The sequence below is a fragment of the Mycteria americana genome, chromosome 1 (assembly GCF_035582795.1).
Source record: "Mycteria americana isolate JAX WOST 10 ecotype Jacksonville Zoo and Gardens chromosome 1, USCA_MyAme_1.0, whole genome shotgun sequence".
Classification (NCBI taxonomy): Eukaryota; Metazoa; Chordata; class Aves; order Ciconiiformes; family Ciconiidae; genus Mycteria; species Mycteria americana.
This window is the reverse complement of record NC_134365.1, coordinates 99,560,143-99,583,216: the sequence shown is the minus strand read 5'-3', so window position 1 is coordinate 99,583,216 and position 23,074 is coordinate 99,560,143. Positions and strand designations below refer to the sequence as shown.

At 41.0% G+C, this 23,074-nt stretch overlaps 1 protein-coding gene across 19 annotated transcripts in view; it reads right to left on the bottom strand.

Moving 5' to 3' along the window:
• The window catches only part of BBX (BBX high mobility group box domain containing), a 154,053-nt gene that overhangs the window by 44,573 nt on the left and 86,406 nt on the right, over nt 1-23,074 (bottom strand). For all 19 annotated transcript variants that reach the window (XM_075514854.1, XM_075514863.1, XM_075514871.1 and 16 more), the window contains 5 exons: nt 22,573-22,743; nt 20,743-20,985; nt 14,352-14,550; nt 7,844-7,911; nt 1,273-1,353 (listed from right to left, as the gene is read on the bottom strand). In XM_075514854.1, coding sequence (XP_075370969.1) covers nt 1,273-1,353; nt 7,844-7,911; nt 14,352-14,550; nt 20,743-20,985; nt 22,573-22,734 — 753 coding nt within the window. In that variant the 5' untranslated portion in view covers nt 22,735-22,743. The remainder of the gene's footprint in view (nt 1-1,272; nt 1,354-7,843; nt 7,912-14,351; nt 14,551-20,742; nt 20,986-22,572; nt 22,744-23,074) is intronic.

Below are 23,074 nucleotides of genomic sequence, written 5' to 3'. Positions count from 1 at the left end.
AGACTGTTATCAAGAGGAACTATACAAAGTATGACATTGCTCAACTGACAGTATAAGTATGCAAAAAGCATCTTAGAAATACTGGAAGATGGATGATGAATTATTACCATAGAAGTATCATAAGTGACACCGGAATTAAACAATTTTAAGAAGCTTCTTAAAGTATTGCTTTCCATTGCTGGCACACCAGGCATTTCCTCTTCCTAACAAGAAAAGCCAGGAGGTTGTTTAAAAGCCTAATTATAGGTTATGTATTTCACTGTGGCCATTACCTTAATCAGAAATAAAAGATCAGTGCTTTATTTCCAATACATTTTGAAACCCTCAGATCTTAAGTGGGAACTCAAGATCTTGTGGGTTGATGTTAAAACAAACAAAAGACAAAACAAAACAAACAAAAATTTTCACATTTTCTGCGTGCTAGGATTGCAATATATCTGCTCTGTTAGGGAGAAGTATGAAGGTGCACACAGCAATGAGTATTAAAAGCATGAGAGTCAGATTCACAGCTGGTGAATAAAACAGGTAATAAGAAGAAGCCCCTGCTATGACAAAAATTTCTTTCCATATGCACTTACTCAAATACCACCCAGCATCCCGGACAATCAATATTTAGATTGGAGTTGGAAAGACATAAACAAGAAAGTGAGACTTGCAGAGGACCAGGATTCTTTGCAACCTCATTCTTGTTGTGTTAGTTATGTCAATGAAATCCATTAAAAAACTTGGGATGAAATAGTGTACACTTAAAAAAAAAAACCACCACAGTTGCACTTCTAGCAATAACTGGAAATATGTTGACAAAAATATTGTACATTGCAAAACTAAAGCATAGTTGCATTAGAGCTATTTGGTGGTTACAGAAGAGAAGAGAATTTTGGAAATTCCAGAACTACGGTTATTTTTGATGGAGTCAACGACTAAAGCAGACACAATAGATAAAGGACATAATGTAACATCCAGGTACACATGTTAAAACTTTAGTTAGTAAGACTCGTTTAAAACTAAGTGCAGGAATGACACATCTCTAAATTATTGCTTAAACCACAGCTCCATTATTGCAGTAGGGTTTCCACCATGTTCCTAAACACACTCTCCTGCACTTCCAGTCTGACCTATCTACCTGATAAATGATCCAGTACCACAAACACAATAAGGAACAAATAAAAGCATGAATTTTAGCTAAAGATTTTTGATTTCTCTTTCAGCTGAACATCAGATACTTCTTAAAAGGAAACATGGGGGAAGACAAACCTTTTTAAAGAAACTCACCTCTGCAAACTGAAACAATGATGACTTCTGACAGGTTTCTGTAGAATTAGTTGCATCGGATTGGCAAGTACTTGAGGAAACCTGAAACAAGGAGTGTGCAGAGTAAGACCTCAAAGGTGCTTCTTTCAAGCTAAGAACAACAGTGAGCAAAACAAAATACCAGGCAGCAGTAACAAGAAGCGGTGTCCAAGAGAAGATGGGCAATCTAATGTTTCACAGTCCTGGACAGGTTAAATCAAATTTATAGGTGAAAACATAGTTTAGCACCCATTTTAATGCATTTGAAAAATCACCTAAGAAGAAACACCACAAAAACAGCAGTTGTTTTTTTTTTTTTTCTTTTATAATTCCAAACTTTGCAAAAGAGTTTTATGCAGCAGAATACTAAACTGATGATATCAGGCTACACACACAACTACCTTGTATTGGTGATGCTCTCAACACTGCTATATCTGTAATTTGTACTACCATTCTGAACACAAAAATTACTTAGAAGGTTAAAAAAATTTTTGAAGACACTGAGGGTTGCTAAGTGACAGAAATGTTTATTAGAAAAATAATCTCCAATCACCAAACAGCATGAAAATAGGTAGTTAAGGGTACCACCACAAGCCTCAGATTGCTCAAATAATGTACCTAAACATCCATTTAGGGGTGCTTATGAAAAACAGTGCAAGAAAGAGTCATAACTTCTGAAATCAAAATACAAAGAAATGACTGTTCAAAAAACAACAGCCTTATTCGAATTAACACACAGCTTAGCTGTACTATTCTTATTAGCCAGAAATGCGTTAATCAAGCATCATTCTGTAAAGGAATTGTATCAAATATGATACATTCATTAAATGTCACATTTGAGTGTAAAAGATTTACATGCGTAACTCCTGCAAGCATAAGGTACTGTTAGTATAAAATAAGGTATGTAACGTGGCTTATAGGAAATGGAAGAAAGGAAGGAGGCTTTGTGGGATTTTGTAGAAAAAGTAACAGGATGGATTTTTTTTTTTCCCCTAACCATTTGAAATTTTTCATGAAATTTCAGTTTATTTAAAACATTGAGGCAAATGTGTTTATTATCATATTTATTACCAAAACAAGTATGTCAATAGCATTTATTAGTGAATGCACACATGAGATTTAGCTAGCAACTGAATCTGTTGCTGGTAAGCACAAAGCACCACAGAATAAGCAGGCCTACAGCACATGCAGTTTGTACTGCTGCTCCTGCTGCTGTTTGTCCAAGATGCTTAAGCACTGCAATAGCACCAGTGGCATTTTGTTTCAGGAATCTGCTACCCATACTCCCCTGAAAACACTAAATCCAAGTGTAGCAACCCACACAGGACAAGGGGAACTATACCACACGACAATCTGCTTACGTACACAGTCAAACCTGTTTCTTCCCTGCCATAAAACCAAGCAGTAACAGTGCCTCCTATGGTCTATGCTTCCATTACATTTATTAAACACCAAGCAGGATGTTTTATCAGTGTACTATGGGAGTATACCAACCCAAAGGGTTACAAAGAATGTATTTTTAATGCCTGTCTTTTGCTTTTTCAATGGTTTGTGTTACTGTTTTCACTGATGTAATGCTCATTATTGCTTTTCTCATGTTTCTGTATGATTTGTTTAAGATGTCTGTGCCTCAGCAGTTGTGTGGACTGTACCAGGGATTCATATCGATCTTGCTGCTGTTGAGTGACCCATCTCTGAAAGTCCGAGTCTCTGCACTGTTGTGAAATATACAAGGGTGCTGCTTGCACGTCTGAGCGCTCACTTGGTTATTTCAGGCTGGGATTCTTCTGGGTTACTTCACTGGTGGGATTCTCCCAGGAATAACCAAATTCGGGATCTAGTTCCCCATATAACTTAAATTTTCTGCAGTTCGACCAGCTGCCTTAGGTAGCTTAGTTTGTGGCGCCTGTCGAAGCAGTTTGTTTGCAAGCGGAGCCTATTCAACGTGCTGCATGAAAGGGCACTATTTTGCTTAGGAGAAGCAATGTGAATGAGGAAGCCATGTGAAACTTCTCTGCTCCCCAAGGCAGGCACTGCAGGGCCACGCATGCCTGAACTCTGCCCACCGACCGTAACAGAGACCGTGGCTTTGCAGCTTCCTTTGCCTATCTAGGGGCATATCCATGTGAACGTGTCGACACATGCCCAAGCTGGCACGGCACAAACCAGCTCTGAGCTAGGAGCCATTGACCCACGCCACCCCAGGAGCACCACGCTGGAGTGGAGAAGCCCTCCTGAGAGCAGCTATTACAGCTCAGCCCCTGCAACACAAGCGCTGTAAAGCACTTGCTAGCCAGGTGGGCGCAGAGAGGGAGGACGAGCCTTCTCATTGCCTCTGAGGCTATGTGCTGGGGGTCCAGCACAGCTTTTTCACCTTGTGGTACAGGAACCACAAGCCGTGGAAGGTGTGAAGCCTGGTTTCCTCCAGCTTTGTGTGTAAAGGACAGATTGCTGGTGCCCAGTAACTCAGAGGTGATTTTGTGGTTAGAACAACCATGCTTTTCCTATCAATTTCCATTATCTTTAAAAAGTTAATGCTGTTGCCTTTGCTTGACAGAAGCACTAATTTCAGCTTGTTTCTTCTACTCTGTGGTCCCCACACACTCCTCACTTGTGGGAAATTTATTATCTCCAGGACTTCTAACCTCTGCCAGGCTGAACCTGATCAAAGTGTTAAAACAGTTACTGGAGGGAATGGATGCACAGATAGTGCCATTGCATATATCTTGTTTCCTGCTGTAATAAAATGTTCTCAACATCTCCTCATTTCGTCTCCTCTTTCCTCCTCCCAGCTTACCCCGTGCAGACCTGGCATTGCACGCAAGACAGACTTTTGCTCTCAAAGAGAAGGAAACCGCAAAGATAATGCCTCCGTAGCCTCCCTTTCCCTGCAGGTTACCGTAACCTGCTCTAAAACGGATCACACCGAACGAAGGTGAAGGACAGCCCCTGCCTCACCTCCCGCACTGACCGACTGATGTGCCGGGCAGTGGAAAGGGGAGAAACTGGTAGAAGAGCCAGGTTTTGGACTACACTTCAAATTCCGGGATTTCTGGGCAGCAACCTACAGACAGGCCACTAGGTGCTGCTGTAAGGCAAGCAAAGGGCCTGACGAGCAAGGAAGGGAGATGTGCAGGGAGGGCAAGCAAGCAGTGCTCCTCACCCAGCTTCAGCCTTTCTCGTAATAAACCTGCTGTGAGGACCAGGCTTTGCTTAGCACAACGACAGTAGCTGGAGCAGACCCGCCTGGAGTTTCTGCTCGGGTGTTCAACAAAATATGCTCATGTACACACCACAGTCTTGTGTAACTGATGAAAGGACCCAAAAGCCAGGTGGAAACTTACTGCATATCCAAATCCTTTGTTTAGTGCTGATAATGTCTGTAGCTTCTCTTGCCTATCTGCTTAGTAACTCCAGCTGCTGCTTGGAAATCAATCACATACCAACACTGAATTCTGTTATCAGAAGAAAAAAACTCTCTAGTCTATTGAAAAAAATTACAAAAATAGGAACATAACCGGTGACAAACAGAGATGGCAACTGAAGCCTCAAGGCAATTTTGTAAATATCGCTGTTTTGCCTTTTCCCGTCCTCCTGCTGGCGCCTGTTCACTTTGTTACCTGACATCTGGCCTTCTGACAACTCGAAGGTTAAACACCTGACTTGAAAAGTCCCTATACATCCATTTAACATACACTTGCCAGAAAATCAGTGGGCGCTGAATACATTTACGTGGGATTAGCAGACCTCTCAGTATCACTTCCCTCATCTTCTCCCAAGTTCTAAGCAAACTGTGCCAGTGCTGCCCTCCTTTCTATTAACCATTTTTAAGATGGTAATAGTATTTAAGATCTATGCTTACAAGGCCACCCAAGTCTGCATAATCATACACGTGCACAAGCAGTCAAACAGCTTGTTGACAGTTAATCTTATGTCTGGTGGTCCCCCAGTTTAAGAACCATATATATGCATGTGTATTGTACGTGTACACACACACACACAGTTTAATGATAATGAAGACCACATGATACAATTTAGAGCATTCTTTTCAAAATGACACTGCATCTGTCTTTTTTTTTTTAAAACAGAAATGCCAGGGTTTTAGATATACGACATATATCTTACATGCATACAAAAAAATACCTTTATTTTCCATAGTTAAGCAACTTCTGAACCTTTTCACTGACAGTACCTCAGCACTCAGGTTAAGTACACCAAATTCTCCCTCATGTCAATACCAACTCTAACACAACACAACTAACCCTCCTCCACTGAAGAGGAAAGCAGCCTACCAATTGTACAAGGAATTATTCAGCTTCTTACTGAGCCTGGCATACCACCTCCTAGCATGTTCTACTAACCTCCCAAATGCTGGTTCGAGCATGAAACTGTTTTCAAGCACAAGCATGGAAATCGAACCATAGGTTGTCCCACAGGCATGCAAAGATGAACACCTTATGTCTCCTCTGTCCACAAGCCTGAGGATGGGAAGCCAGAAGTGCTGTTCTGTTATTCAAGTCTAAATAGGTTTAGGATCTTTACTGCATTTGGGGAAAACAGAAGCCTAAGAAATATTTGCTCCGTAACTAATCACCACTGAAACACTGAATCAAAAGGAAACAAAAGAAAATGGAAGACACACCAGGGCTGCCACACAAAGAAACTGAGGAAGTTTCCCAGTGCACAGAAACACAGCTGGAGACTTAATTCCTGCTGACACACAGTTAGGAGGACTCAACTTCATCCATTTGGGTCCCTTTGAGAATACCAAGCACCCAGATTGCTCTGGAGGATGTATTTTACACAGGGGACCCTCTGAAAGATTTGGAGATGTGCAGTTTTGTTCCCTGGGAAAGTGCTCTGACACTTACCTGCTTCTCAGATAGTGTAGGACAATTAAAGTATGGTAACTTACTAGTAAGTATGGGCTAATTTCTGGCCCACCATGATTCTAGCTACAGCCAACAAATCCCTCAACTAGTTTTGTTCAGGCTGTATTTATGACAATTATTTCGCTCTACATTTTGGGGGAAAGCAGATTACACAGCTTGCCTCTTTGACGTGCAGGGCCGAGTTTCAATAGAAGACTACAGGCCCAAAAAGAGCACAGAACAGTACGGCCTATACATAAAGTAAATATTGCATCACAAGCCATATTGCATGCTTCTATCAGAAAAACCAGGGTTTATGCAGGCGCATGGGAAATGTGTTTTTTGCTCAAAAAAGAAAATCCTGATTAAAAAAAAATGTTCATATACTCAAACACTCACACAACATCCTTTTTGATTTGTTTCTAAATCCACATGTAGATTTTATTCCCTCACTGCCATCTGAAATCACACTACTTGAGGCACTTTTCATGTAAAGCCAAGAAAGCTCAACTCAAAAGGTTATAGCAAAGACCCTTCTTAATGGAACTGAGTATCTGACTACAATACACCTTCCCTCTCATTTAAACGTAACAGCATAGTAAAAACAGTTTTTAAATTCTAAGCTGAGAGATTTGAAGTTTGAAAAATACAGGATATTCTCATGTTAGCAAAAAATAATCAATTTCTTTTCACTTCTTCGCCAACCTTATCCTCATGTTTCTTATTTTTCATGCTGCAGCACAGAAAGCCAGTACCCACATCTGCACAAAGGCTTCCATTGCTTATACTGGTGTGCAAAGCATTGAAGAGTCTTGGCTCGGTCTTGGCAGTACAGGAGCAATCCATCTCAAATGCACTACACATTTTGCATTTGGGGGTATCACATATAAATAGTTAATTACTGCTTTTCCTTCCAATAACAACAAAAAAGAAAAAAGAAACCCTCCTCGCTTCCACAGCTCTTCTTTCCAGGCTAGAGATTTATGGCAGTGACTACCTATTTTACCCAACATACAAGCCACCTTTTGAACAATTTTCAAAGCTGGCCCAAAAAATAGATCATAAATAACAATCAGTCTAAAGAAAGACCAGATATCTCTGCACTACTGGAGATATGCAGGAACACTTTTATTTACTAGACTCCTTCGTAAAAACAAAATGTTTGTGATGGCAACTGAACTACAAACTTCTTTTTAGACAAATAGACTTAGTGAATAGGAGTAGACTGTGATACTTTGATTACCTGTTAGCACCTGCATGGTTTCAGAATGCACATATAATGACTCTGTATGGAAATTATTAGGTATTTATTTTGCTATTAGTGTCAAGGCCACAGTTGTGTGAGGCACTGCACAAGCATATGAAATCCTTGCCCAAAAGAGCTTGTAAACCACCTGTTTAATGCAGTCATTGTATTTCAACCCTTCTACCTGTGACAATATCCTCTCATGGGGCAGACTTGCCTGGTCTGATCAAATATTCCCTCAGCAGAGTTAATATTGAACCGGTCCAAAAACTAGGCCTAACCTCTACGTTCACAGTTGGGATACAAGGCTCATATCCCAGGGCTCATGCTTCAGTCCCACCCAAAGTTACCCAACATGTATCTTAAATTTCATTTCCCACTGGTCAAATATTCCTGTTTGGAGCTCTCTTTAAACTGAGAGAAGAGAGTTCCTTACCTCTTGTGCAGTCAGGGCATGTTCCCCTGCTAGAAGCAGCATACTCAGGCCTCCCATTTGTGTAGGATCTGTTAAAAGAGTAAAACCAAATCTTAAGTTTATTCATTTGCTTGTTTAAATAACCTACCATTTGCAGCATTAAACCCCCAGAAGACTACTTGTCACAGACACTCTAAGCGACTTGCCATAAAAGGCAGTTCAAGAGAATCACAAATAACCATTTCTGTACCCTCTGGGAGAGGCTTTCAAAGCTGTCTGAAGGATTTAATTGGATTTGTGTGCTTAACACCCCATTGCGTGGATTTACAATTTTACTGCCAAAGGTTTTATGTACTACAGAGATGGATATCTTTAAAACAGCAACTGTAATGATCTCATACATAAATATACACAAAGATGCTCTAATATTGCACATGTTTATAACTCAATGGATGTTCCTACTGAGGGAGTGGTTCCCTTCCTTAGCCACTGAACAAGTAAAAGGATGGAACAAAATGACATGATCAAGCTCTGAAGCAAAATTTCTATTTTCATTTAGCTTTAATTTAGAGCTACATTTAGTGGTGAAAAGTGCCAGCCTGACAGCTCTGAAGCATGAAGCGCTTGATCCTCTGTGCCAGAACAGTGCAGGCAGTGGCCAGGCAAGCTGCCTACCTACTTGTTGCCTTGCCAATACAATATATAATTGAGGAAAGTAAAATGGAGATATAAGTGTTCTTTCTCCAAGTATTTGATGCTGACAGCTTCTTGCCTCCAGCCTTCCTGCACCTCAGGAGCTCGGAAAACGACAACAAGAAGTGAAAGTAATGAACAATGGCACTACATTACTCATGGAGTGGCTTTTCCACTCTTCTGAGTGGCTGCTCTTCATTATTATGAAGACTAATTGTCTGATTTTGGGGGAGTGCCTTGGAAGCAACGCAGAGGCCCGATTTAACAGTGTCACATAGAGAGAGGGAGACAGCCTGTGGCCCAAATGTCTCGCACAACAGCCACAGTGTGAAAGAAAGGGAAGCATTATCCTTGCTGTATTGCTGAGACACCTACTTCAGTAATAATGAGGCACCAAAGATAAGTAACTTTCCCCAGGTTTCACTAAGCACGCACTCACATTTTCCAATTTCCTTTCACTAAACTATACAAAAACTCTTTCGACAACAATAGATTCCACGTGCCTGGGACCATTCCCTGGAATGGAGGCCAACTGGCACAATTACCCATGTCCATTTGGTTGAATTTTGCTATGCAAAATTTAGATGCAGAATAACTGCATCCAAAATGCCCACTGGGAAATCCCCTGGCCCATTCACACTCATGAGCAGTGCAGAGGAATTTATTGAGCTTTTCAGCTGACATGAGCCAAACCTGTATCTGTAAACCTCCAAACGATTTAGTGCTACGGATGATCAAGGTCCAGTTCATGGGAATACTCCTTGGTGCTGTTTAATTCAATACCACAGATGCTGCCAAAAGTTCTCCCTCAGACAGCATCTTGCACTGACATTCACAGGGTAAGTTTTTTCATTTCAATACTCTCTTAAAACAGCAGTAAACAGAAGCTGAGGAAAGCAATGTGAATAAACCAGGCTCATCCACTATCTCAAGGACAGAAGAGTGCCTCAGTATCTTAAGAACATAGCCTAAATCACATCTGGCTTCAAACCCAATGTTCAACTGGAATTAATTTTTTCCTTTACCATAATAAACAGGTAGAAGGTGCGCAGGGTTTTTTGTAGTTTTGGGTTTTTTTTTAAATAACTTTTTACTTTAAATAAAAAAGGGAACAAAAGGTTTTACGTTTCTACAAAGAGACAAGGCACTATCAGAAGTGTAGGACCTAGTAACAAGAAGCGGTTGAAGAAATGGAGACAGAAAACGGGAAGGGCCAGCAAGTATCTAAGCACAATTCCTAAGTGAAGTGATCTTGTCAGCACAGCACTTTTTGCCATCAAAACACTTGATCAGAAACAGTTCAGTCCTTCAAAAAAGGGAACATCAGAGCAATTCAGAAGTGACAAGTGAACGTGTATCTTGAAAGATAATGCCTGAGCAGGCAATTAATTTGGAGGAAGCAGAGATGGGAAGCAATCTCCAGGCCCATCATAAACTTACTGAGCTCCACATTAAACAGTAAGGGCTTGGCTAGTTGCTTTCTACTTTCTTTGTTCCCATTGGAAGGCTGTTGCAGAACCCAAATCTTCTAACCATTAAGAACGTTCTTCCAGTTTTCAGTTTAAATTTACTCAGGGCCAGGTGGTATACATTTTTTCTGGTGCCTGCATCCTTAAGATTAAATAACTGTTCTCCCTAAATGGTATTTCCCTCTTCTGCATTTACAGGCATCACCCTACTCTTCTTCCACCTGCTTCCGTAGCCCAAGCAAATCAAGATCTCCTGATGTCATCAAGCATGTCCATCTCCCACGGTCCCAGCAATCCCTGTAGCTCTCCTCTCCAGTTACTCCAGGTGGAGTTCATCTTTCTTGTACATGAATGACCAGCAGAGCAACCATGTCAGATCAGCTGTGCTCTGTTCAGTGGCATTAACTCTTCTCTACAGTTCCTGAAAACACTTTGCCTGACACACTGCAGTATAGCACTTTCTTATGCCCACATCATACCGATGGCTCCCAGCTGCTCTCTTGTGCTTCACTTTAGTTACCTATGGGTCTTCTTCCCCCTCCTTAGCTTTGGCCAGCTGGAGAACACCCAGCTTATGGCTCTAAAACCCTTCCCCCTCTTCTAAATATCTTCTTGGTGGTCTCAGCTTTCTGCCCTTCAAGTAAGTAGCTTATCATAACAGGACAAGGATAGGACTGTTTTTTCCCCAAGTCAGCAAATAGCTAAACTGTTTATTTAAATATAAAAATTAAGAGGAACGAAAAAAAATACAGCTAAGTGGAAAGTGAAAGTTTAATTTGGAGCTTAAACAACTTGAATATTTATGCTGCAGCTATAGCAGAGGGCTGGCACTTAAACATCTGATCATGATAAGAACAAAAATCCTTCCACTAAGGTTTCAAATTACAAAATAACTTCATCTAAGGGAAGACAAAATGTACATATGCAAACACTGCCACAGTTTATAGTGCCTTCTCAGCACAACGATGTTTCTCTTACGGCACTAAGAACTTACTGGTATGAAAAATTAAGAATTTTAAATGCCATTTTAAAGCAATTTGCAGTTAAATCAACAATAGTGAGAAAATAGCACATACATTTGACTTGCAGAATGGGAGGTGATTCATGACTTTCCCAACAGCTTTAATATTGATGAAACTTAAAACCATCTCACTATTTGGGAATGACATACTTCGTTAGTATTGGTCTGGTTAGAAACTCAGCAGGCTGGCTTGTTCATCATCGCAATTTTTCAGTCAGAGGAAAGAAAGAACTGGGGGAAGAACTAAGCAGAAAGAAGGCCAGCAGGTACCAGTTTCAACTAACTTTTACCTGGGTGCAGAATTAAGCTTCTTTCTAAAAAAGAAAAATAGCATCTCTATCAGGATATTGCTTACTCTAGGAAGTGTCTTTTTTCCACCCTTTGCTTCACTAAAAAGCTTGTTGGCTCAGATGGTTTTCTTCTGATGCAGAAATGTGAAAGTATTGGGAATCTTGCACATTTGTATAGCAAAGCTGTTGCTCGCTTAGCTCTGTAGTTGTGAGGGAACATGCCATGTCATGAGAAAAACATGCTCAGTTACAACTTCCAGGCTGGACGAGCAAGGACAGCACTAGTGGGTCTGCAGGTCAGAAGCCCAATGCTGGTGCCACACCCCAGGTTCATGACACAATGACAGGTCAACAAGAGAGGTTTAAAAGCGGGGTGATTATTGTTGGAATGCCAAAAATAAAGGAGAGAGAGGGCCCGTGTGGGACTTAAAAAAAAGAAGATCTTACTCTCTCTATATTACATTTTCCAAAAATGAAACGTAGTATGTAAAAAGCAATCAAGACAGGATTAACAACTACCAACAAATAAAACAGATTTCCTGGAATGATTCTGGAATCATATAATCCCTGTCCTAAGGAAGCTATCTGCCTTGAAGATGGAAGACAGTCAGTGGCATTTCAAAGGTAAAAGCATTTCTGACGTGGTTCAGCTACATTTTAGTTCATTGGCTAGTATAAAGCCTGGATTTTAAAAGAGGTTGTGCTGGATAGAAGAGTCAGAGTTGAATTGAACTATCACATGAAGTCAAGGAGAGAAGACGACAACAAAACATATTTAGCGCAAACTGGTATATAGTTGACAAAACAGTAATCCATTTGGCATGGCAGACTTGTCGTGATTTGGATGCTGCTAACATCTCTGTCAGAAGCTCTCGTTATTTTATGAGCTACTGTTATACTCAAAAAATAGTCAGCCTTCACTGGCATGAGGATCGGAGTGAGACCCCTATGAATTACTATGCTCATTGACTCAGTCTGCAGTAAAAAACCCAAATAAATAATAATTAAAAAATTAAATCACATGTAGCACAAAAGGGCCTTCTTCAGAAATGAATGGCTCTATAGATAAAACAATGGATTAGATTAGTTTCTAATTAATTCTTAAGTTCTCTGTCCTCTGCTCTGACAGGTGTTGATTCAAGATCTCTCTGTACTCAGAAACTCTACATTTGGACAGCCCAGCAGGAGCGGTGGGGGACGGCAGACATGTTGACCAAGGCCTATTACTTGTTCTTTGCGTTAAGTCAATAAACGTTTAAGGAGCATAGAAGTTACTCCTCTGATAGCAAAAGCAGAACAGGATGAAGGGGCTTGCGATTTTTAGAACTGGTCTCTCATATATCATAACTATGTAGCATGAAAAAAAAACTTTATTTTGATCACATTTCACAGTTCCCTTCATAGCCAGAAGGAATTTCATTACAGGAATTTTCATACCACTATACTGGCAAAAAGGTATACATGCCATTTTATCCCCTTTTATCCTTTTACACTTGTTCCATAAAACCATTTTCCACTCTCCAGCTCACAATCTCTCTAAGCAGAAAAGTCCTATCTGCCACGCACTTGTCATAAACTAGGTAGGATATGACAAAGTTTCAAATACATCAGTGTTGTGGTTTAGCCCCAGTTGGCAATTAAATACCACCCAGCCGCTTGCTCACTCTCCCTCTCGGTGGGATGGGGGAGAAAATCAGAAGAGCAAAAGAAAGAAAACTCGTGAGTTAAGAACAGTTTAATAATTGGAACATAATAATAATAATAATAATAATAATAATAATAATAATAATAATAATAAAAAAAAATTGTAATGAGAAGGAAAACAACAAGAGAGAGGAACAAAACCCAAGAGAAAAAAAAAGAACAGTGATACAACTGCTCACCACCTGCCGACCAACGCCCAGCCAGTCCCCAAGCAGCGACCACTACCCCCCGGCCAACTTCCCCCAGTTTCTATACTGAGCATGACATCATATGGTATGGAATAGCCCTTTGGCCAGTTTGGGTCACCTGTCCTGGCTGTGCCCCCTTCCAGTTTCTTGTGCACCTGACAGAGCATGGGAAGCTGAAAAGTCCTTGACCAGCGTAAACACCACTTAGCAACAGCCAAAACATCAGTGTGTTATCAATATTATTCTCACACTAAAATCCAAACCACAGCACTATACCAGGAAGAAAATTAACTCTATCCCAGACAAAACCAGGACAACCAGTATTTATAAAATCAGAAACTTTAAACTGCAAAAAAGAAAAAAAAAAAAAAAAAAAAAAAAGAAAAAAGGGTGGTGGGGGAAAAATTATTTTCTAGCTTGACTGTTAGGTTCTTGAGCTGCCGGCATTTAACATTTGTGTCTCTGTATTTCAATGTCATGATTGCAACAGTTCTGCTATTTGTTGGTATCAGTGAGAGATTACCTGCCTTTCACCAGTTCAGGCACTCCACTGATGCTTATTCACAGATTTGATTTTTTTTTTTTTTTAATGTTTAAAAGGTTAGAATCCACCCCTCCAAGGTATAATGGGCAAAAAAAGCGTATTTTAAGTGAAATTAAATTACTCTTCTCTTGATTTAAATACAAAAAGTTAGCTCCAGCAGTACATTCATCCACAAGAACGTTAACACCTCCAACTTCACAAATTCACAAATTATTTCTGTAAGCACCAAATTACTAAACATAGTATACAACACTCGATGAAAGAGAAAAAGAATGCACACAATCAGCATGTTCCTTTTTGACTAGAAAGGGAAAATCTCTAACAGCAGATAAGCTGGAACTAAAAATCAATCAAATCTGGACCCCAAATGGGGTATGGGTTATGATGCCACATATCCGGACTCAACTCTTGAAATCAATCATGCACTAAGGAAAATTTCAGATAGTTGTTATGCACAGGTTTAACTAGAGTCTTGGCAACCTAATTTGGGAGAGGAAAAAGTTATTTGCACTACAGTACCATGTGCAGTAAAGAGAACTGGTATTGCAGTTCAATTTCAACGCCACATCCTCAAATAAAATGAGGATGCTACATCTGAGTAACATGGATGGAAATCTCACCTGCCATCCCAAAGTTAAGCTGTGGCATTTCTTCACTTTTAGTCACTTTCCTTGGGCTTGGTAAATCTTTCGCAGAGTCTGATGCAAAGGCCCATAGCTTTTTCCTGTTTGTAACAGTGGATGTCTGTGTTTTCACAGGTTTGTTTGTTGTGGGGCACCACTTGTACCCTGGATTTGCCTTCATAAATGCATCCTTGTACTAGAAAAGAAAAGGAAAATTACCAGTCATGACATTATACTACCCACAGGGCAATAGAGTGCACTGTGTTTAAGAGGATTTAATACAGTAAATAATCCTTAAATATCTTGATTTTTAACAGTTTAATCACATGCTTAGAGTCTGACCACCAACACAATCTATTAAGAAGAAATATTAAGATAAGTACCGCTGTATTTTAAAAAGTGGGGTTTCTCTTTCCTCTCCTGAGGGTTTATCACCCAGAGCAGGCTGAAGTTCTGATCCTGCAAACTGTTCCCCAGTGCTTCTATGCTCACTCTCTGGGAAACAGACAGCTATTTGAATTCTTTTGCAGGTACAATCTTTCTTTACTTTCTAGTTTGAATGAAATGAAAACATACATTTAGAAATAAATGCAGCATAGTGCTCTTTACCTTGCACTCATTTTTCTCTAATAGTTCTGTATTTTAGAATATTTGAGTATATGCTTTCCCAAACCAGGCACTGCAAATAAACCACTACCAGTATCATCTCATTTTCAGTAACTTCGGATTCATCATCTCAGCATTCCTTCCAAAATGTGCATACTGCATGGGTGCATAAAATAAACTGGGATCATTTAAAACTTTCTTTGGCCTTGAGCACACAGCACACATCTCAGTTGTTTGCTCTATTCTTGGTCTAAGGCAGCAAAATGAACCAAGCCAGACTACACATGGGGGGTAGGGGGAAGAGGCCTGGATACTACACAGTTTGGGGGTAGGGGGAAGGATGGGGATGTACTTTATTCACAAAATGCAACACTGACATTTTCCACATATCTTGCTGACCAGACCAAAACAGGATTTTTGAAAGTTAACAGCAATAAAAAGAGCACATCAGTATTTTAAATGTGTTGCTATGCAAGGTGGAGAACAGGCGAATCACAGGAACATGCCACGCCTTCCAGCTGCGACGTTTGCCTAACAACTGATAAGGGCATACAGCACTGGCTGCTGTGGGAGCCTACCCAGTAGGTACCAGTGCTGACTGCAGGGAGAAAGAACCCAATACCTCCTCATGCACTAGGTAGCTCTTGATGGCAGCAAATGACCAAAAGAGCAGTTTCATCCTGAAGTACATGGCAGGGCAGCTGCAGGAAGTTTCTTCTGTGATTACACATGTTCCCACCCACCCAGCTGTCATCAGTCCCAGTTACGGCACAGAGAAGCACCTATGTTTCACGCACATGCCTGCACAGAAACATGCGCAGCAGAGAAAAAAATCCCCTGGGTATCAAATACAGAAATAGCACTAAAAACCTTGTCCTCTGATAGAGTCACTGTAGTGTTTTCGCAGATCAATAAACGGCATGCCTTGTGGCAGGATCACCATCGCATGTGTATCGCTTACTTTCATTTCCATCTTAATCTATCTGGCACTTGCTACCTCCAGACTGTAGCAAGCATAAAAACAATTCAGTTTACAAGAAGCACAGCACTGTGTGAACCTGCTGTGCGAAGTCCTGTATTTATAGAAATGGCTATAAATAATAAAAATCTGCAGGGACTGCTGACCCACATACATACTGTATGTTCTGAATATATTCAGAATGCATGTATTAAATCTGCAAACTAACGACTGTGACACCTCTCACCTCGCCCCTTTTCCCTTTCCCTTAGTTTGGTTTGGGAGCTCAGTACACCACAAAAATAGCCTGGTGGAGGGAAGGGAAGGGGAGGGAGTGAGGGAAGAGGCGGAAAGGAAATAGAGAGAAGCAGCTTTGCCTTCCATTGTTAAAGCCACAGCCCACTCACAAATCATGTTTCCAGCCTGCAGAGTGAAAAGCACAGAATTGCTAGCAATGAGGTATAAGCTCTTCCTATCAGCATTGCTGTTTTGAGTAACTGAATTATTCTATGGAGTAATTTGACAAGCCGACAGACTGCCCATCAAATGATAACCAGAATGCATGCCATTTGCAAGATGAGGCAGCAATAAGCTTTTAATCAGTTTCCAACAAGAGCAATTAAAGTGAGGTGGTGTATTAATGGATTTTTTTCCTCTGCAAAGTCAAAAAGTGAACATTAAGTGCACTCTCCGAAGGGGAGGGAGCACACAGAGAGGACAACTCATCGGCCCCTTTCACAGTTTCAACACTCAAGATAAGTGAAAAAGAAAATGTAAAAAGTTAAACAATGGCCAAGAAATAGTTTTATAAAATGCATACAGGGGCCTGATCCAAATCTCAGAAAGACTTTCAGTATTGATTTTTCTGACTATTAGACTAAGGTCTAAAGTGAAATGATAGATTCTGCTTGCCACGTCATGAGAAGATAACAAATGAGCTACACTGTAATGAGAAAATGCCAAAGGCAATAGCGGAGCTTACTGTTTTTCTCCATTTGACCAACTGTGCAGTAAACCGACTTAACACAGCCAGTCTAAGGATGTCTCTAAAGTCCCGGTGGGGGTGGGGGGAAGGTAAGGCCTTAACCTGGAATGCAAAGACACCACCTTGGTCCCCACACATGAGTGGCAGGGATGGCCTGGCAGGGTCATGTCCCAAAGTTCCAGGTAAGATTAAAAAAAGCACAGGGTATCTTTGTGGAATCAGTCTGATGTATCATTTCTGTTTTGTGAAAGCCTGCGGAAGGATGTGTTATGTGGTGGGACCGGTGCCACTTTAGAACTGAGGTTAAAAAAGATGCTGCGCTTCAGTGCAACTCCCCAAGTTGCTTTCATCACCAAATAAAAAAAAGATTTGCTTTCTCCAGTGTGGTGGGAACAGGAGCTCACAAGTGGATTCCAGCTACACCTCAGGGTAGTAGTTAGCACGTGCTTAACTTTAAACGTATGCTTAAATCCCACCAACTGGCTATTAAATGTCACATGAATCGAAGAGATCTAACAACAACAAAAAATCCCCAGAAAATACTACACTCCATTTTTCACTCCTGAGGGACGCAGGGTTCACATTACACGTTATGGTCCATACATCACCCAGTGAACTTGCCAGACTCCAGCTGGGAAGCCAGAACATTTGTCCCCTCCTACCCCGAGGCAGCTGCCAAAGCAGCAGTGTAGCAAGGATAGCAACCTCCCACTCGGGCTGACTGTACCTGCGAAACCACTGGCCGAGCACTCGCGGGGAGAAGTGTTCAGCTCTGCGCCACTGAATGACAGCAGCCTGGATTTACCAGGCTGCCCCCTACAAGAAACAATCCCGACTGCCTGGATCTTGCTGATGCAAAGATGTATTTAAAAATGAAGTGTTTTCTAGCAAGGGGAACAGGGCTCGAACAATAATAATCTCACTGGATATCTTCCAAGACAGCTGAATATTCCCAGTAAGCCCTGTAAGAGTTAACAGAAGAACACTACCCCTGTTATTGTAGTAACTAAAAATGCTGGAGCATATTTATGAGTGGCCAGAATTCATTTTCCCCTCAGTGAAGGGAAATGCTAACAAACGACAGGAACACTTGTGGTTCTACTTGGGAGTATTTATCAGCTACTGGGCTTAAATCCTCTAGAATGAAACTTTCGAAATCAAGTTGATCTACAAAGTCTGTAGGATACAAACAGAAAGCCTGCTCCTAAAGAAAACACCAGCAGAAACTGACACTGAGGTCTGCAGGCACAGTACGAGGTCTCCAGGGCAGGTGTTGCTACAAGAGACCATAAACCACAAGACTGAAAATAGAGAGATCATGAGGACAGTTTTTCTAGGGAATTAAGAAACCCCAAGGTACAGACAGGTACATAACAGGATTTTCCAGAAGTGCCTAAATGAACCACAGACCCGATTATCCTCTCAGTGGGAATCACAGATAGGTGTCCAACCCAGTAGAAAACTTCTCTTAATTCCACTCGGCAAAATGTTCAGGTGCCTCCCTATCTTCCAAAATCCTAGATCTTGCATATAGCTAGATATGTGTAAGTAAATATGCCAATTTGCACACTGCTGAGATAGCATCAGTTGCTGGTACTAAGCAGGTGAGAAACTGAAAGCTGCTTGCATGAAGCTTGATCTGAGCCTTTGTAAACTCTGGCTTCAAGTAGTAAAAACATTCTCGAGACTGTAAAACAACAGGTGTTGTAGCCACTGCAGTAGGGACCACTTCTGTCAGGCCCATTCGTATCTCTGGAAGAGTAACTGAGATCTCAGGGTACACAAGACATGTTGTGGGGGTAGCGGATATGACACAGCGTCCTTTAGGAGATGTGTGCCCTGCCAGGGCAGTGGCTAGAGGCTATGCAGTGAAAACTAGAAGTCAAAGGGCACTGAAAAGCTACATTTGAGTAACAGAAGCTCATCCACTGTATTTTAAACTTCAATGAGCTTATACATATAGGTACTCAAACAGAAGATTATTAGTACAATAGTAAATTTATGGCCTTCCGAAGGTATTCACCTTCTTGACTTTTAAATGAGCTCTCCTTAGGAAAAGAAAAATCTGACGTTAACAAGAGTTAACATTAATATCTTTTTGACAGTCTCAGCAGTAAGCCTAACTACAAAAGCAAGTGTTAAAACAAAACAACCAATCCACACACACAGAACAGGCCTGTTGGTGAAGACGGCCCAAATATATTCAACAGCACATTATAGCTGCTAATTATTATTGTAACATACAACTGTTTAAAGAATAAAAATTATACACTATCTCTCTTCTACACATTCTTGGAACTAGTTGTAATGATGTAAACTACTTAGATTTATTGTTTCGCGTTGATGTTGAATATGCAATTTGTTCTTCATGCCAAGAAAAATAAATAAATCACTACAGGAACAATGATTTCTACAACAATATGATTAATAGTTTCAGATCTGTAATTTCATACAGAAGTTCTGCAATTATTTTCCTTCTTAATGAATGAGTTTCCTTCAGCAAGACAAAAGGCTAAGTCACATCAGGTTTGTTTCTTCCAAAAATTATTTCTTCATTTTCATCTTTTCCTCCTCTGTATCTGTATCTCCCAATTGCCCTTTTCCCACACTGTTCAAGAAGCATCGCTAATTTGTAAGTGGGAATGCAGAACAAATCAGGAATGGTTGGACAAAGCTGAGACTCAAGTATTTCAACACTGTGTCACAGGCAGGGAACTACAGAGGTACTACAGACCATGCTTCAAAAAGGACCTGCCATGCAGAACACTTCCACTTTCCTGTGGACCTTTCCATGCTCACACAAACTACTGAACAGCCAGACCTCATATACATGTGTTAAACAGTAGCAGACAACTTCGGATGACAGGGCAGGTACAGATAATAATTTCCCCAATCGTTTCACAGCTATCTATACTTCTTGCAGTGCGCTAGTGTTACTCGACAAATGAGAGATGTTATTCCTTCTTACTGGCCCTCCATTATTTTTTTCTAAGACTGAATTCAATGGTCAAATTGAATCTACATCACACAGGTAATTACAGGGATCTATTTTGGGGTGATGTTATCAGCCTAAGTAACTGGCTGTGTGTCTCTCACTCTACTATTGATAACTGCAGCCTTCTTGGGGCCAGCTTACCAAGCAAGCTATTTCTTAAAAAGCCTCATTTAAATTTTAAGCTGACGTAAAGATACTTTGTGAAATATGGGGATAAATCTCTTTCCTTGCTTCCAGTTAAAGGACTCTGACTATGTATTGGTCTCTGACTTGGGTACTGGACTCTGCCTCACCAAAGGTTGCTCTATCAGAAACTGGTTAACAATACATACGGAAACACTAATAATTTTTAAAATTCTTTAGCATCGAAGGTAAAAAGGGACTACATTTGTTGACTATGCTTTTGGTTTGGTCCACCTGTATAATAGCAACCTGTATTATCATAGCAAATGCACAGCTTGAGCTGAAGTATCACTAGTCAGCTGACACCGAACTGTATGTTATTGTTTTCAATGGCCACTATCCACACACTATCCACGTGTTAATGCTTGCACCACAGGAATTATCAGGTAATATCTATCACAAAGTACATATGTTTTACCAATGACTACTAGAGCCAGGTTAGTTTGTGTACACAGACCAATTTCTTTCCATTCTGGTCCAAAGGACCAAGTGAATCAAAGCAAGAACGGCAGCTGCTCTGGGCACCATAATCCCATTGGGCAAGCTGAGGAACTCAGGGAAGAGAATGACCCCCACAGAAAACATTTAATACACAGAGAAACAGAAGACAGACAAACATGTAATGAACTCCCTTTACATCCACCATTCAGACAGAACACACCTCCTTGGCCATGTCAGTGTATTTCTGCTTTTCTTTTGGATCTAGAACAGCCCACCAATCTGCCAAGATCTTGGTTGCGCCACGATTATCAAGGCGAGGGTGTTCTTTTCGCACGAGAGAGCGATGGCGTTTGCAGAACAAGAGAAATGCATTCATTGGTCGGCGAGCTCGTTGCTCTGAGGACTCGTCATCTTCGGTTTCATCAGCATCCTGCTCTAAACCATCAGCACCAAGGAGCGGCACCTAGCAGAACCGAAAGGGAAGGGGTGTAAACTCATTTATCCATGCTTCTCATGGAGACTGAGTGTCTGTGTATGCTGTGTGTGAATGAGGGAGATGCACATGGATACACACAGCTGTCTCCAAAGGCCATCTGTTCCGTCCAGAATACCCAGAGTTCTACACCAAACCTCCTCACCTGACGGTTCAAGGTTCATTCATGCTCCCTGCAAGACTTAAACTCCAACTTGCAAGTGGAGCGATTTCTAAGCCGAGGACCATTCTATAGTAACAGTCCTAAAGGGCCTGGAGGGAGGAGATTCTTCCTACCCAACCCCTTCCTACAACCTAGAAATCACCTCAGTGGGATGAGGTCAGTAGAGCTACCTGGGACCTCAATCACTTGTGTTTGCAACGACAAAGTGCACAGGAAGGAAAGCGCAAAGGTAACAGTTCCCCCATCTCCTGCTGTTCATTACTCAGCCTGTGAGCTGTGCTGCAGTGCAGCCACTGGCACAGCTGCCCAGTTGGGAGCCAGAGAGCACATCCCAACAGAACACACTGCCAAAATACGCTCTCTCCACTCACAGACCAGCCTGCAAGGGACGCACCACAGGAGACTAGTTCTGACTGAATGAAACTTATTACTGTAGAGGCAGAAAACCATCTTCTACCTAACCGCAACATGGCTGTTTTGTGCCACATTGTGGCAAGTGACCTGTAAGGTCAACAGAAAGCACTGTCAGAGTTATCAGACTCCTGCTTGTTGCTCCTTATCCTTGTCAAGGTCACTCTTTCTTATCAGTATGTGGCTCAAGGCAGTCTCCTCAGCACTGCCCTCTCCCTTCCTGCCTTAGCAAAGCATCAGGGAGATGCAGATACGAACGTTATCCACATGATGGAAACACCACATCTCCAAAACCCATCACCTCCTATTCCCACTTCTTGCTACAGAGGATGAGTCTAACTGTACATTTGTGAGGTGCCACATTGTGGGACCCTTATGAAAAACGGGTAAAGCCCGCATCTTTGAACAATACCAAAATACCAAGCATCAAACGAGAGGCAGATTATTGCACCTGTGCTCTCAATATTCTGGAGGATAAGTTGAATTTCACATGCAAAGATAGTAAAAATTCTTGACAGCTTTTTCCTCTTTTTCTCTTTTAATCTTTGTATTTTTTTTTTAATCTTTAAAAGAGAAAGAAAAGTATTAGTTTTGTATGTCCTCAAAGGCACTAGAAGCAGCTATTAAGCACAGGCTAACTTCCTGTTTAAAATGAACAATTAAAAAAACCTGTTTCAAAAACCAGGCTTGAGCAATCAAGACCAAGATGTTTAACGTTACCAAAACAGCATTGTTTAAACTCTTACAGTCTAACTCTAAAAAACAGAGTTTTGTCCGAGATTTTAAAAGCATGATTGACAACTCAACTTTTTGTGTTATTTGCTATTTACCTTTATAGCCTTATGGGCACAGCATCACTTCTTTTAATTGGCTGCGTTTATCCACAAAAGAGAACAGCAAGAAGCAAACAAAACAAAAACACAGCTAGGGAGAATCTGACCCACCGTTAACCTTCTACAGTCAAAGCATCCAATAAAGTCTACCTTATCAATATCTTCCTCTTCCTCTTCTTCCTCTTCCTCTTCAGAGAAGTCAAGGAGTTTCTTGGCAAGCAGGGGATGCCACTGAAGACACTTTCTTTTTGGTCGCTTTCCAGTTCCTTCTCCTTCTGTCGAATGATCCTTATTCCTACTACTGCCTTTCATTACTGTGACCTGTCATGCAAAAATAGTTGTAAGTTCACAACAAACCCTTAAGCATAAGTGACCATCATATAGATACTTAAACCAGTGACAAATATATGGGGCACTAATGCAAGACTCTCAGAAGTTTTTTGACAAGGTAATAGATAAAGGTTTATTCTAATTATCAACAACAGCATGGAGTATCTTTTCCAATCTTAACATTTCCACCTAATACCCAGATTAAGAGCATGAAGCAAGGACACTAGCCAGTCCAGCTCTCGAATGTGCTCCTGTCTGAAAGATAGCAGAAAAGCCCTCACACTTCACTGGTCAAGTGAGAGTCTCCATAGCTCTTCCGCAC